This window comes from Anolis sagrei, chromosome X, assembly GCF_037176765.1.
Source record: "Anolis sagrei isolate rAnoSag1 chromosome X, rAnoSag1.mat, whole genome shotgun sequence".
In the NCBI taxonomy this organism is placed as follows: Eukaryota; Metazoa; Chordata; class Lepidosauria; order Squamata; family Dactyloidae; genus Anolis; species Anolis sagrei.
The window spans coordinates 3,812,529-3,829,092 of NC_090034.1; the positions used below are offsets into that span (position 1 = coordinate 3,812,529).

The 16,564-nt window shown below is 47.1% G+C and overlaps 1 protein-coding gene across 2 annotated transcripts in view; it reads left to right on the forward strand.

Annotated features, from left to right (window-relative positions):
• The window catches only part of LOC137097985 (dehydrogenase/reductase SDR family member 7B-like), a 29,981-nt gene extending 22,814 nt beyond the window's left edge, over nt 1-7,167 (forward strand). For both annotated transcript variants that reach the window (XM_067473543.1, XM_067473542.1), the window contains exons 6-7: nt 952-1,104; nt 4,350-7,167. In XM_067473543.1, coding sequence (XP_067329644.1) covers nt 952-1,104; nt 4,350-4,555 — 359 coding nt within the window. In that variant the 3' untranslated portion in view covers nt 4,556-7,167. The remainder of the gene's footprint in view (nt 1-951; nt 1,105-4,349) is intronic.
• Nucleotides 7,168-16,564: the final 9,397 nt, after the last annotated feature.

Consider the following 16,564-nt stretch of genomic DNA (forward strand, 5'->3'; position numbering starts at 1 on the left):
AAATCAGCAAACATGAATTTAAATGGACAAAGCAAAACCAAAAGCCTCACTGGGAAATACTGGAACCTGTTAGCAATCCACTAACCGAACTTGATATCCTAGAAATCTTCCCAAACTATGGCCAGGGAACCGAGAGAACTGCCAAGGTCTTCATCAATTCTGAAACGATGCCTGAACTGAGACAATCAGCCCGGCGTATTGCAATTAAAACTTAAGAATTGGTTCCGTGAACCGCCCTTCTGTTTTGAAGCCAATGTTTTTAATTCTTGAATTTGGGAGGATTGACGCAAACTGAGTGATTTACTTCTGTCTTCCCAAATTTGGCCCCTTCTGTTGTCATTACAGTTAACAGGTGCAGAAGGGAGGGAAAGTTCAAGGTCTCCCTCTGAAACATTCTCATGAACACTGGTACTTTCATTTTCCAAATCTACAGAAGTTCCTTCCTCACTAATTTCAGGAACATTGGCATTTTCCAAACCTACAGCAGTTTCTTCCTCACTAATTTCAGGAGCATTGGCATCAAGAGGTACATTTCCACTAGCATCAGTAAATATACTTTCATTAGCATCAGGAGGAACAAACAGAGAATCAGGTTCAAGTTCAAACTCAGGCTGAACCCCAACATTTCCATCGCATTGTCCGATCATTCTGTGGGTCTAAATAGGCCAGTGCATAAATAATAGCAGTTCTCCAGAAGTGTTTTTCGGTGCCCAAAATATATATCTATTCTCCCATAAAGCAACCTGTTTTATAGGCTGTTAGGAATTGTGGGAGTTGAAGTCCAAAGAGCCTGGAGGAGGGACAAAGTATGCCCATGCCTGCAGTAAGAGGAGAGAGAGAACAAGCTTTTCTCTGCCAACTAAGTCCTTGATGAGGACTACAAACTTGCAGAAATGGTTGAGTTCTAACACGTAATTCAGCGACTGAGCCTCTCCTCTTTGGGTCTTCCAGACGCAGCATCCAAGCATGCTTCCCAGGCCTTTTTCGACTGCTTGAGAGCAGAAGTGGAGCAGTACGGTGTGGTCGTGACCGTGGTGAGCCCCGGCTACATCCAGACCAACCTGTCGCTCAACGCCATAACCGCGGATGGAACCCAGTATGGAGGTGAGCAGAGCAGCCGTGCCAAAAACATTTGGGAAGTGGGGACCAAGAAAAATGTGGACCTTTAATACTGGCACAAGGTTGGAAAATATGGCTGGAAGCCTGCGTGGCAGAGGCCCTAAATAATCTGTCTGTAGCTTAGTAGCTGTCAGTTTGAGGTAAACCTCAGTGGGAGAAAGGTCTCTGTGAGAAGGCCTCACCGTGTGAGGTAGTCTGTGACAGAAGCCTCTGTGTGAGCTAAGTCTTAGTCTGTGAGAAGGCCCCAGTGTGAGAGAAGACCTGGCGTGAGAAGCTCCAGGTTGAAGGCCCTAAATAACCTGTCAGTAGCTTAGTAGCTGTCAGTTAGAGGTAAACCTCAGTGGGAGAAAGGTCTCAATCTGTGAGAAGGCCTCACCGTGTGAGGTAGTCTGTGACAGAAGCCTCTGTGTGAGCTAAGTCTTAGTCTGTGAGAAGTCCCCAGTGTGTGAGAAGGCTTGGCGTGAGAAGCTCCAGGTTGAAGGCCCTAAATAACTTGTCTGTAGCTTAGTAGCTGTCAGTTAGAGGTAAATCTCAGTGGGAGAAAGGTCTCAGTCTGTGAGAAGGCCTCACCGTGTGAGGTAGTCTGTGAGAGAAGCCTCTATGTGAGCTAAGTCTTAGTCTGTGAGAAGGCCCCAATGTGAGAGAAGGCCTGGCATGAGAAGCTCCAGGTTGAAGGCCCTAAATAACCTGTCTGTAGCTTAGTAGCTGTCAGTTTGATGTAAACCTCAGTGGGAGAAAGGTCTCAGGCTGTGAGAAGGCCTCACCGTGTGAGGTAGTCTGTGAGAGAAGCCTCTGTGTGAGCTAAGTCTTAGTCTGTGAGAAGGCCCCAATGTGTGAGAAGCTTTGGTGAGAGAAGCTCTAGGTTGAAGGCTTTGTGTGTAAAGCTACTGTGTGAAGCTCCAGTGTAAGTTCAGTGTGAGAGAAAGCTCTGTGAGAACAAAGCATGAGAGTGAAGGCGAGCGTGAAAGCAAAGAAGGAAGTATAAAAATTTTGTTTGTGTTGTGGAAACCTAGTTCTTGTAAATAGTACAACCATATTATTTTGCTATAAAGAAAAGCTTCCTATGGAAGAGATAATATAACATTGGTCTGTGTGTGTTTTGGTTCTTTTTGTCACTTTGGGCGACTGGTGCTGGGTCACGCTGCTGCTAACAAGTTACTCTGCTGTGTATTTATGAGGAGGGTTGTGAAGAACCCTTACCTTTAGCAGCCAGAATGTGGGCCTAGCGAAGCCCTGGCGGCCATCTTAAGATAGGGAAGGAGGGAGACGCCATCTTAGGTCAGGTTTTCTTAGGGGGTGTGACCTAGTCCAGTAAGCAAAGAGTAGATGGCCAGGATTGGTTAGGAATAGGGGGCGGAGCCTAATATTCAAATGGAGGGAAAAAGTGTACTTTTTGAATTTGAGGCTTGAGTTTTGGCAGTTGGGATTTGGCAGTTGGGAGTTAGGTAGTCGGTTGGTGTTCACAGTTGGATAGTACTAGATAGGAGAACTGGGTTAATCTTTTGTAGTATTCAAGGGCTAGAGGAATTAGCCAGGAATGCTGACAGTGGGAACAGGACCTTGCTTATGGTCTGTTTCTTTTATTCCTGAGGAAAGCTAGGCCAAGGTTGTTTGGCTATGTAAAGAAGTTGATTATAAATTGTATGATTTTAACTGTATTTGTGTTTGGATTAGTTGCACTAATGCTGGAGCGGCCTAGCTGAGAGGAGTGCGTTACCATGGAGACGATGCTATAGAGAAGTGGGAGGAGCTTAGAGGGGAGAGTTTGAAAAACGACAGTTTAAGTTCAGTCAGTGTTAGGGTTTAGCTGTGAGGAGATAGAGTGAGGAGTTGAGAGAGAAGGAGAGGAAAAGGTGGCTGAGTGACTTCTGAAGCAAAGTTTCGAGGCTTTGGAAAGCCGGGTCTGGCTATTGAAAGTTTCTCTGGCTAGGGTAGCCGAAAGGGGGAAACATAGCCGGAATTCTTTAGTCCAAGGAGAGGCTAAAGAATAGCTTATTTAGAATTTGATCTAGGAAGGATCAAATAAGGGAAATATCCCTGTATTGATACTTTGTCCGAAGCAAGTGCTCTATGTCAAGAAGATACTGTATAACCTGAAAGAGTGTAACATTCATCTAACCAAGCATTATTCTGAGTTCCATAAGAAAAGTTACCACTTGCAACCACACGCTTTGTGCTCAATAAACTTGTTAACTTTTGTTTGAAGACTGCCTCACCTCCATTAATTCTGCATCCAGTGTGCCATATCTCCCAATAATACCTCACATCACACATTGGTGGCACCATTAAGAGTAATAAATAATAAATCGTCCCTCCTCTCTCCTAAGTCGTTACAGGCTAGATTCCAGAAAGTGGGAATTTGGTTTGGAATTATCATCAGAGATTAGTTTCCTGAGATAATCTCCTGTTTGTTAACTCTAGATTTGAACCCAGTACCCATCTAAGAATTGTACATCAAACGTAACCAAAAGCTTGGTTTGGAATTATAGAGTTTAAAAAGCTCTAAATAAATAATAAATAAATTAAACCCTCTGAGGAAAATAAACACCATAGTAACACGGAAGGGTGTTATTAAGTATCCTTTCCACACATATAACTCAGCCTGAATACTAAGCAATAAGGTGGCAGCGTTCCCCAATTGAAGAAACAGTTACAAAACCTCTCAGTTCAATTTGGTTTGGAATTATCATCAGAGATTAGTTTCCTGAGATAATCTCCTGTTTTGTTATCTCTATTTATTATAGTTAACACATTACAACAGCCTGTGTGTGAACGTCATTGGTATTTAATGTATTAGTTTCCTGAAATAATATCCTGTTTTGTTATCTCTATTTATTATAGTTAACACATTACAACAGCCTGTGTGTGAACTACATTGGTATTTAATGTATTTTGTATTAATGTATTATGATGCTATTATGTTTACTATATTTGTGTTGAATCTTCTGCTGCTAGCCGGCCTGAGTCCCTCTTCGGAGGTCGAGAAGACCGGGTTAAAAAAGCTCTAAATAAATAATAAATAAATTAAACCCTGTGAGGAAAATAAACACCATAGTAACACGGAAGGGTGTTATTAAGTATCCTCTCCACACATATAACTCAGCCTGAATACTAAGCAATAAGGTGGCAGCGTACCCCAATTGAAGAAACAGTTACAAAACCTCTCAGTTCAATTTGGTTTGGAATTATCATCAGAGATTAGTTTCCTGAGATAATCTCCTGTTTTTCAGTGATGGACAAGACCACGGCCGGAGGCAAGGCGGCGGCAGAGGTGGCGCAGGTGGTCCTTGACGCCGTGGGAGAGAAGCGGAAGGAGGTGGTGGTGGCGGGCTTCCTGCCTTCCGTGGTGGTTTACCTCCGAACGCTGTGCCCGAGGCTCTTCTTCGCCATCATGGCTTCCCGGGCTCGGAAGGAGAGGAAAGACAAGGCTTCCTAGCCCCAGAACCATTGACTCTGAGCAGGAGAGGCCGACCCGAAGGCATGTGGGGTTGCGCACGGAGCATGGACACTCGCCTCGATCTCTCTCTTCCCTGCAGATGAAGAGCTGCGTCCAGTTGGGAGCCAGCATGACGCCCGAAGATTGGCTGTTGTCCTGCTGAAAAGGGGTTGGGTGGCTGTGAGCCTTCTGGGCTGTCTGGCCATGTTGCAGTAGCATTCTCTCCTGATGTTTCGCCCACATCTAGGGCAGGCATCCTCAGAAGTTGTGAGGTCTGTTGGAAATGAGGCAAGTGGGGTTTATATATCTGTGGAATGATGTCCAGGGAGGGAGAAAGAACTCTTGTGAGAATGTTGCCATTGGCCACCTTGATTAGCATTGAATGGCCTTGCAACTTCAAAGCCTGGCTGCTTCCTGCCTGGGGGAATCCTTTGCTGGAAGCAAGAACTCTTGCCTGTTGGAGGCAAGTGCGAATGTTGCCCTCGGCCACTTTGATTACCATTGAATGGCCTTGCAGCTTCAAAGCCTGGCTGCTTCCTGCCTGGGGGAATCCTTTGTTGGGAGGTGTTAGCAAGAACTCTTGTCTGTTGGAGGCAAGTATGAATGTTGTCGTCGGCCACTTTCATTAGGATTGAATGGCCTTGCAGCTTCAAAGCCTGACTGCTTCCTGTCTGGGGGAATCCTTTGTTGGGAGGTGTTAGGAAGAACTCTTGTCTGTTGGAGGCAAGTGTGAATGTTGTCATCAGCCACTTTAATTACGATTGAATGGCCTTGCAGCTTCAAAGCCTGGCTGCTTCCTGCCTGCGGGAATCCTTTGTTGGGAGCAAGAACTCTTGTCTGTTAGAGGCAAGTGTGAATGTTGCCCTCGGCCACTTTGATTAGCATAGAATGGCCTTGCAGCTTCAAAGCCTGGCTGCTTCCTGCCTGGGAAAATCCTTTGTTAGAAGCAAGAAGTCTTGTCTGTTGGAGGCAAGTGGGAATGTTGCCATTGGCCACTTTGATTAGCATGGAATAGCCTTGTAGTTTCAAAGGCTGGCTACTTACTTTCTCCCTCCCTGGACATTCCACAGATATATGGAGGAAACCATGAAATTGAACCAAATTTGGCTACCAGTATTTTTTTAAGAAACCTCCAAAATCAGGACTGTAAATAAAGAGCAACACTAAAAAACCAGGGGAATGTCAGACAGGAAACAATCAGGCCAGCTAACAACTTCCAACAAAGGATTCCCCCAGGCAGGAAGCAGCTAGGCTTTGAAGCTGCAAGACCATTCAGTGCTAATCAAGCTGGCCCATGGCAACATTCACACTTGCCTCAATCAGACAAGAGATTCTACAGATACACACACACATATACACACAAACACAGTCCACTTGCCTCATTTCCAGCAGACCTCTATGAAGATACCCTCACTGATTGACTTTGGAGTTGCAGACTGGCGAATGGCAACATTCCCACTTTCCTCACACAGACAACTGTTCTTTCTCCCTTCCTGGACATTATTTCACAGACATATAAGCCCCACTTGCCTCGTTTCCAACAGACCTCTATGGAGATACCCTCACTGATTGAATTTGCAGTTGCAAGTTGGCGAATGGCAACATTCTCACTTGCCTCAAACAGATAACTGTTCTTTCTCCCATAATGGACATTATTTCACAGACATATAAACCCCACTTGCCTCGTTTCCAGCAGACCTCTATGGATATACCCTCACTGATTGACTTTGCAGTTGCAAGCTGGCCAATGGCAACATTCCCACTTTCCTCACACAGACAACTGTTCTTTCTCCCATAATGGACATTATTTCACAGACATATAAACCCCACTTGCCTCGTTTCCAGCAGACCTCTATGGATATACCCTCACTGATTGACTTTGCAGTTGCAAGCTGGCCAATGGCAACATTCCCACTTTCCTCACACAGACAACTGTTCTTTCTCCCATAATGGACATTATTTCACAGACATATAAACCCCACTTGCCTTGTTTCCAACAGACCTCACAACCTCTGAGCATACCTGCCATAGATGTGGGAGAAACGTCCGGAGAGAATGCTGCTGGAGCATATCCATACAGCCTGAAAAACTTAGAGCAACCCATTGATTCCAGCCATGAAAGACTTCGACAACACGTTGAAGAGGGATTATTTTCAACCGCAAGAAACCCAAAGGGAGCCGTGTGCACTGAAGTCAATACATGAGACGCACTTCCAGCACATTTCCACTCGTTCATGCTTGACTTCCTATAGAAAACAGCATGGAAATTACAGCTTTATATTCTTATATGTCTCTTTAATGTCACTGCATTTAAGGGTTGGGTGGGAGTAATGCGCAGGTTCTCTGTGGCCTTTCCTACCTGTGTGTCTACCTGGAAACGTCTCCCGTCATGCACATGTGCACTCCTACATGTCATGCAGTGATCGTGAACAGACCTCTCGGCATCCCTCGCATTGTGAGAGCAGCCTTGCATTGTATGTTCGACCGCATCAGAGCATGACGGGCTTACCGCTCGGTAGATTTTCTACTAGTCATGCGTTCCAATTGCAAGAAAGGGAAGGTGGCTTCGTTTGCAGCCGATCCCGACTTCCTAATTAAAATGGGCAACTCGACACGAGAACATACGTCGTTGATACTTTTTTGAGTGACAGTACCAAACACATACAATATTGTTTTGTGAATGCTACGATTTGGAACTGTGTAAGTTTCACCAGTCATATTATTGGCTGAACTGGTATATTTTTCTTTTGGTGTACAAGTGGGCTATTGTGTTGTACGTATTAACTCAGGAACCCATTCATATCGTACAACTGGACTTAATGTCAGGGAAAAACCTTTACCCTTACAGCAGAGGCCCTAAATAACCTGTCTGTAGCTTAGCAGCTGTCAGTTTGAGGTAAACCTCAGTGGGAGAAAGGTCTCAATCTGTAAGAAGGCCTCACAGTGTGAGATAGGCCTTAGTCTGTGAGAGAAGAGGCTTCTCTCACAGACTAAGGCCTACTTCTCTCACCAGAGCTTCTTACACACTGGGGCCTTCTCACAAACTAAGGCTTAGCTCACACAGAAGCTTCTCTCACAGACCAAGGCCTACTTCTTACACACTGGGGCCTTCTCACAGACTAAGGCTTAGCTCACACAGAAGCTTCTCTCACAGACCAAGGCCTACTTCTTACACACTGGGGCCTTCTCACAGACTAAGGCTTAGCTCACACAGAAGCTTCTCTCACAGACCAAGGCCCACTTCTTTACACACTGGGGCCTTCTCACAGACTAAGGGTTAGCTCACACAGAAGCTTCTCTCACAGACCAAGGCCTACTTCTTACACACTGGGGCCTTCTCACAGACTAAGGCTTAGCTCACACAGAAGCTTCTCTCACAGACCAAGGCCTACTTCTTACACACTGGGGCCTTCTCACAGACTAAGGCTTAGCTCACACAGAAGCTTCTCTCACAGACCAAGGCCTACTTCTCACACACTGGGGCCTTCTCACAGACTAAGGCTTAGCTCACACAGAAGCTTCTCTCACAGACCAAGGCCTACTTCTTACACACTGGGGCCTTCTCACAGACTAAGGCTTAGCTCACACAGAAGCTTCTCTCACAGACCAAGGCCTACTTCTTACACACTGGGGCCTTCTCACAGACTAAGGCTTAGCTCACACAGAAGCTTCTCTCACAGACCAAGGCCTACTTCTTACACACTGGGGCCTTCTCACAGACTAAGGCTTAGCTCGCACAGAAGCTTCTCTCACAGACCAAGGCCTACTTCTCACACACTGGGGCCTTCTCACAGACTAAGGCTTAGCTCACACAGAAGCTTCTCTCACAGACCAAGGCCTACTTTTTACACACTGGGGCCTTCTCACAGACTAAGGCTTAGCGCACACAGAAGCTTCTCTCACAGACCAAGGCCTACGTTTTACACACTGGGGCCTTCTCACAGACTAAGGCTTAGCTCACACAGAAGCTTCTCTCACAGACCAAGGCCTACTTCTCACACACTGGGGCCTTCTCACAGACTAAGGCTTAGCTCACACAGAAGCTTCTCTCACAGACCAAGGCCTACTTCTTACACACTGGGGCCTTCTCACAGACTAAGGCTTAGCTCACACAGAAGCTTCTCTCACAGACCAAGGCCTACTTCTTACACACTGGGGCCTTCTCACAGACTTAGCTCACACAGAAGCTTCTCTCACAGACCAAGGCCTACTTCTTACACACTGGGGCCTTCTCACAGACTTAGGCTTAGCTCACACAGAAGCTTCTCTCACAGACCAAGGCCTACTTCTTACACACTGGGGCCTTCTCACAGACTAAGGCTTAGCTCACACAGAAGCTTCTCTCACAGACCAAGGCCTACTTACACACTGGGGCCTTCTCACAGACTAAGGCTTAGCTCGCACAGAAGCTTCTCTCACAGACCAAGGCCTACTTCTCACACACTGGGGCCTTCTCACAGACTAAGGCTTAGCTCACACAGAAGCTTCTCTCACAGACCAAGGCCTACTTTTTACACACTGGGGCCTTCTCACAGACTAAGGCTTAGCTCACACAGAAGCTTCTCTCACAGACCAAGGCCTACGTTTTACACACTGGGGCCTTCTCACAGACTAAGGCTTAGCTCACACAGAAGCTTCTCTCACAGACCAAGGCCTACTTCTCACACACTGGGGCCTTCTCACAGACTAAGGCTTAGCTCACACAGAAGCTTCTCTCACAGACCAAGGCCTACTTCTTACACACTGGGGCCTTCTCACAGACTAAGGCTTAGCTCACACAGAAGCTTCTCTCACAGACCAAGGCCTACTTCTTACACACTGGGGCCTTCTCACAGACTAAGGCTTAGCTCACACAGAAGCTTCTCTCACAGACCAAGGCCTACTTCTCACACACTGGGGCCTTCTCGCAGACTAAGGCTTAGCTCACACAGAGGGTTCTTTCACAGACCAAGGCCCACTTCTCTCACCAAAGCTTCTCACACACTGGGGCCTTCTCACAGACTAAGGCTTATATCATACAGAGGCTTCTCTCACAGACCAAGGCCTACTTCTCTCACCAAAGCTTCTCACACACTGGGGCCTTCTCACAGACTAAGGCTTAGCTCACACAAGAGGCTTCTTTCACAGACCAAGGCCCACTTCTCTCACCAAAGCTTCTCACACACTGGGGTCTTCTCACAAACTAAGGCTTAGCTCACACAGAAGCTTCTCTCACAGACCAAGGCCTACTTCTTACACACTGGGGCCTTCTCACAAACTAAGGCTTAGCTCACACAGAAGCTTCTCTCACAGACCAAGGCCTACTTCTTACACACTGGGGCCTTCTCACAGACTAAGGCTTAGCTCACACAGAAGCTTCTCTCACAGACCAAGGCCTACTTACACACTGGGGCCTTCTCACAGACTAAGGCTTAGCTCGCACAGAAGCTTCTCTCACAGACCAAGGCCTACTTCTCACACACTGGGGCCTTCTCACAGACTAAGGCTTAGCTCACACAGAAGCTTCTCTCACAGACCAAGGCCTACTTTTTACACACTGGGGCCTTCTCACAGACTAAGGCTTAGCTCACACAGAAGCTTCTCTCACAGACCAAGGCCTACTTCTCACACACTGGGGCCTTCTCACAGACTAAGGCTTAGCTCACACAGAAGCTTCTCTCACAGACCAAGGCCTACTTCTTACACACTGGGGCCTTCTCACAGACTAAGGCTTAGCTCACACAGAGGGTTCTTTCACAGACCAAGGCCCACTTCTCTCACCAAAGCTTCTCACACACTGGGGCCTTCTCACAGACTAAGGCTTATATCATACAGAGGCTTCTCTCACAGACCAAGGCCTACTTCTCTCACCAAAGCTTCTCACACACTGGGGCCTTCTCACAGACTAAGGCTTAGCTCACACAAGAGGCTTCTTTCACAGACCAAGGCCCACTTCTCTCACCAAAGCTTCTCACACACTGGGGCCTTCTCACAGACTAAGGCTTATATCATACAGAGGCTTCTCTCACAGACCAAGGCCTACTTCTCTCACCAAAGCTTCTCACACACTTAGTAGCTATCAGTTTGAAGTAAACCTCAGTGGGAGAAAGGTCTCAATCTGTAAGAAGGTCTCACAGTGTGAGATTGGCCTTAGTCTGTGAGAGAAGCCTCTGTGTGAGCTAAACCTTAGTCTGTGAGAAAGCTCCATTGTGTGAGCTTTGGTGAGAGAAGTAGGCCTTAGTCTGTGAGAGAAACCTGTGTGAGCTAAGCCTTAGTCTGTGAGAAGGCCCCAGTCTGTGAGAAGCTTTGGTGAGAGAAATAGGCCTTAGTCTGTGAGGGAGACTGCTGTGTGAGCTAAGCCTTAGTCTGTGAGAAGGCCCCAGTGTGAGAGAAGCTTTGGTGAGAGAAGTAGGCCTTATTCTGTGAGAGAAGCCTCTGTGTGAGCTAAGCCTTAGTCTGTGAGAAGGCCCCAGTGTGTGAGAAGCTTTGGTGAGAGAAGTAGGCCTTGGTCTGTGAGAGAGGTAGGCCTTGGTCTGTGAGAGAAGCCTCTGTGTGAGCTAAGCCTTAGTCTGTGAGAAGGCCCCAGTGTGTGAAAAGCTTTGGTGAGAGAAGTAGGCCTTGGTCTGTGAGAGAGATAGGCCTTGGTCTGTGAGAGAAGCCTCTGTGTGAGCTAAGCCTTAGTCTGTGAGAAGGCCCCAGTGTGTGAGAAGCTTTGGTGAGATAAGTAGGCCTTAGTCTGTGAGAAGCCTCTGTGTGAGCTAAGCCTTAGTGTGTGAGAAGGCCCCAGTGTGAGAGAGAAGTAGGCCTTGGTCTGTGAGAGAAGCCTCTGTGTGAGCTATGCCTTAGTCTGTGAGAAGGCCCCAGTGTGTGAGAAGCTTTGGTGAGAGAAGTAGGCCTTAGTCTGTGAGAGAAGCTTCTGTGTGAGCTAAGCCTTAGTCTGTGAGAAGGCCCCAGTGTGTGAGAAGTAGGCCTTGGTCTGTGAGAGAAGCTTCTGTGTGAGCTAAGCCTTAGTCTGTGAGAAGGCCCCAGTGTGTAAAAAGTAGGCCTTGGTCTGTGAGAGAAGCTTCTGTGTGAGCTAAGCCTTAGTCTGTGAGAAGGCCCCAGTGTGTGAGAAGTAGGCCTTGGTCTGTGAGAGAAGCTTCTGTGTGATCTAAGCCTTAGTCTGTGAGAAGGCCCCAGTGTGTGAGAAGCTTTGGTGAGAGAAGTAGGCCTTAGTCTGTGAGAGAAGCTTCTGTGTGAACTAAGCCTTAGTCTGTGAGAAGGCCCCAGTGTGTGAGAAAAATAGGCCTTAGTCTGCGGAAGAAGCCTCTGTGTGAGCTAAGCCTTAGTCTGTGAGAAGGCCCCAGTGTGTGAGAAAAATAGGCCTTAGTCTGCGGAAGAAGCCTCTGTGTGCGCTAAGCCTTAGTCTGTGAGAAGGCCCCAGTGTGTGAGAAGCTTTGGTGAGAGAAGTAGGCCTTGGTCTGTGAGAGAAGCCTCTGTGTGAGCTAAGCCTTAGTCTGTGAGAAGGCCCCAGTGTGTGAGAAGCTTTGATGAGAGAAGTAGGCCTTAGTCTGTGGGAGAAGCCTCTGTGTGAGCTAAGCCTTAGTCTGTGAGAAGGCCCCAGTGCAGTGGTTCTCAACCTGGGGTCCCCAGATGTTTTTGGCCTACAACTCCCAGAAATCCCAGCAAGTTTACCAGCTATTAGGATTTCTGGGACTTGAAGACCAAAAACATCTGGGGACCCCAGGTTGAGAACCACTGCCCCAGTGTGCGAGAAGTTTTGGTGAGAGAAGTAAGCCTTGGTCTGTGAGAGAAGCCTCTGTGTGAGCTAAGCCTTAGTCTGTGAGAGGGCCCCAGTGTGTGAGAAGCTTTGGTGAGAGAAAAAGGCCTTAGTCTGTGAGAAGGCCCCAGTATGTGAGAAGCTTTGGTGAGAGAAGTAGGCCTTAGTCTGTGAGAGAAGCCTCTGTGTGAGCAAAGCCTTAGTATGTGAGAAGGCCCCATGCTTCCCCTTTCCATTAAAAATAAATCCACTGGGTAAAAAGTCTCAAGGAAACCTTATATTGCCACCATTTTTTTTACCCAGTTGACTTTGCAATGGAAAGGGGAAGCATGGGAGCGTGACAAGTGGAATATATTCTTCTCCCAACGCATTGCCTGAGGGAGAAGGATTGCAAAACAGTAAAGCCGTGTCCTCTTTTCCAAAGCCACCTCCTTACAAGAAAGTTGCAGGACTTCAACCCTCGGCCCAGTTGACCTTGTGCACAGAAGCAATGCAATCGTCAGCTCTGCTACATTTCCGAGGGCTAAAATTAGCCTCGTATCTGGCCTTGGAGGATGCCATTCCAAGGTCCCGCACCACAGGGCACAAAGGTCAAGCTGCAGCGCCCGCCTTCAGCCGGGAATCTACCTGCAGGTGGGAAGATTACGGTTGCGCACTTCCTTCCACAAAGCCCAGACCCAGCCTGAGCATCGGCTACTTTTCCTCTTTCTACACAAATGATCCCCTGCGCATTCGAAGCAGAGAAACCCTTCCAGCCAAAGTAACAGGAGACTAGATCAGGAGTAGATACGCCAAAGCAGTGCTGTGCACAATAGCAAAGCAATCAATTGAGATCAATGAGTATAATGGCTGAAAGAAAATCTATATAAATAAAAATGTAATGTTCGTATGTGGGATGAACAGAACTCCAAAACCACAGGATGAATTGACACCCAATTTGGACACAAGACACCTCTCAGGCCAACGAGTGACCACCACTCCTAAAAACACTGAGAAACACAGCAGAAGGGACTTAAAGAGCCAAAAAAAAGCCATTACAACACATGTGCAAAACCACATATATACACAAACACACATACACACAAATATATATACACACATGCATATATACACACACAAAACATATACACAGAAAGGGAAGGAAGGAAGGAGGGAAGGAGGGAGGGAGAGAAGAAGGGAGAAAAAGAGGGAAAGGAGGGAAGGAGAGACGGAAGGAAAGAAAGGTAGAGAAGGAAAGAGTGAGGGAAGGAAGGAGAGAAGGAACCAAAGAAAGAGGGAGGGAGGGAAGGAAGGAGAGAAGGGAGGATGGAACCAAAGAGCAAAGGGAGGGAGGAAAGATAGAAGGGAAAGAAAAAGAGGGAAGGAACAAAAAAGGGAGGGAAGAAAGGAAGGAGAGAAGAAGGGAGAGAAAGAGGGAGGGAAGGAGAGATGGAAGGAAAGAAAGGTAGGGAAGGAAGGAAAGAGAAGGAAATAAAAAAGTGAAGGAAGGAGAGAGAGAGGGAAGGAAGAAGGAATGAAAGAAAGAGGGAGGGAGGGTGGGAGGGAAGGAAGTAAGGAAAGATAGAAAAAGAGAAGGAAGGATGGGACTAAAGAGCAAAAGGAGGGAGGAAAGAAACAGAGAAGGAAGAAAGAAGGGAAATGTGAAGGGAAAGAAAAAGAGGGAAGGAACAAAAAAGGGAGGGAAGGAAGGAAGGAGAGAAGAAGGGAGAGAAAGAGGGAAAGAAGGAGAGGGAAGGAAAGAAAGGTGGGAGAAGGAAAGAAAAAGAAGGAAATAAAAAAGTGAAGGAAGGAAAGAGGGAAGGAAGGAGAGAAGGAACGAAAGAAAGAAGGAGGGAAGCAAACAGAGAAGGAAGAAAGAAAAAGGGAAAGAAAAAGAGGGAAGGAACAAAAAAGGGAGGGTAGGAAGGAAGGAGAGAAGGGAGAGAAAGAGGGAAAGGAGGGAAAGAGAGACGGAAGGAAAGAAAGGTAGAGAAGGAAAGAGAGAAGGAAATAAAAAAGTGAAAGAAGGAAGGAAAGAGGGAAGGAAGGAGAGAAGGAACAAAAGAAAGAGGGAGGGAAGGAAGGAAAGAGAGAAGGAAGGAAGAAGGAAGGATGGAACCAAAGAGCAAAGGGAGAGAGGAAAGAAACAGATAAGAATGGAAAGTAGAAGGGAAAGAAAAAGAGGGAAGGAAGGAGAGAAAGAGGGAGGGAAGGAAGGAGAGAAAGAGCGGAAGGTTGGCCACAGCAACTTGTGGTGGGCACAGCTAGTACAGATATATAATCCTAGCGCTGGAAGAGACCCCCAAGGGTTATCCAGTCCATGCAAGAAGGCACAACCAAAGCACTCCTAATAGACAATCTCCACGGAAAAGCCTCCAGAGAAGGAGACTCCACTCCGAAGCAGCCCAGGCCACTCTCCAACAGCTCCTCCTCTCAGGAAGTCTTTCCTAATCTTTTCAGTCTTATCTCTTTCCCTGCCATTTGGACCCATTGCTCCCTTCGTGTGCCCTGGTCTCCAGAGTAGCAGGAAGTCAGTTTTCCCCCTCCTTCTTCCTTCTCAATGGAACACCCTTTGAAATCTTGAGACATGGTCCTTATGTTCCCTTTCTACCTTCTCTTCTCCCAACTAAACTTTCCCCATGAGGAAAGGAGGAGGGAAAAGGAGAAGAAAGGGAGGGAGTAAGAGAAGGATGGAAGGAAGAAAATGTGAAAGAGAAATGAGAATGGAGGGAGGGATAGAAGGAAGGAAAGACAAAAGGGAAGGAAGGAAGGGAAAAAAGGAAGAAGAAAGGAGGGGGGAAAGAGAAAAGAAGGAAGGACGAAAGGGTGGAAGAGAAAGAAAAAGGGAGAAAGAAGGAAGGAAGGGATGAAGTGAAGGATAGAAGGAAGGAGAAAGAGGGAAGGAAGGATGAAAGAGTGGAAGGGAAGGAAGGTGGGGGGAGGGAGGGAAGGTAGGAGGAAAGGGAAAGAAGGAACGATGAAAGTGGAAGGAAAGGAAGGAGGAATGGAGAAAGGAGGAGGGAAGGAAAGGAGGAGGGGAGGGAAGGAGGAAGGAAGTGTGGAAGAGAACGGAGGAAGGGAGAGAAGGAAGTATAGGAGGAAGGTAAGATAAAAAGGAAGGATGGATGTAAGGGTGGAAGGGAAGGAGGGAGGGAGAAAGAAGGAGGGAAGGAAAGGACAAAGAGAAGGATGGAAGGAAGTGTGGAAAGGAAGGAGGAGGGATAGAAGGAAGGAAAGACAAAAGAGAGGGAAGGAAAGAAGGGGTAAGAGAGGGGGAAGGTGGGAGGAAAGAGGGAAAGAAGGAGAGTGGAAGGGAAGGAAGGAGGGAGGGAGGAAGCAAGGGAAAGAGGAAGGGAAGAGAGAAGGAAGTGTGGAAGAGAATGAAAGGGGGAAGAAAGGATAGGAGGAAAGATAAAAGGGAAGGAAGGAAGGAGAAAGAGATGGCCTTTCGTAGGGGCCTGAAAACATGGCTCTTCGAGCAGGCCTTCAACTGAGAGTATCTTGAACGACACTGGAATGGACTAGGATCACGAAATTTGGCTATGACCCCAGGACTTGACGAAGCGGATTTTTTAGTATAAGTATATGTCATGTTGTATTGTCTGATTTGTATTGTCTTGATTTATTGTACACTGTCCTTTTTTGTTGCTGTTCACCGCCCCGAGTCGCCCTCGGGCTGAGAGGGGCGGTCAATAAATGCAAAAAATAAATAAATAATAATAGAGGGAAGGAGGGAGGAAACGGAAAGAAGGAAGGTTGAAAGGGGGAAGAGAAGGAGGGAGGGAGGAAGCAAGGGAAAGAGGAAGGAAAGAGAAGTATGGAAGAGAATGAGGGGAGGGAAGAAGGGATAGGAGGAAAGATAAAAGGGAAGGAAGGAAGGAAGGAAGGAAGGAAGGAAGGAAGGAAGGAAGGAAGGAAGGAGAAAGAGATAGAGGGTAGGGGGAGGGAGAAAGGAGGAAGGAAGGGAAAGAGGAAGGAAAGAGACGGAAGGAAGTGAGAATAAAGGGAGGGGAGAAGGGATAGGAGGAAAGATAAAAGGGAAGGAAAGAAGGAGAAAGAGATAAGAGTGTAGGGGGAGGGAGAAAGGAGGAAGCAAGGGAAAGAGGAAGGAAAGAGACGGAAGGAAGTGTGGAAGAGAATAAAGGGAGGGGAGAAGGGATAGGAGGAAAGATAAAAGGGAAGGAAGGAAGGAGAAAGAGAGGGAAGGAGGGAGGAAACTGAAAGAAGGAAGGACGAAAGGGTAGAAGAAAAGGAAGGAGGGAGGAAGGAGGAGGGAAGGAGGATAGGATGGT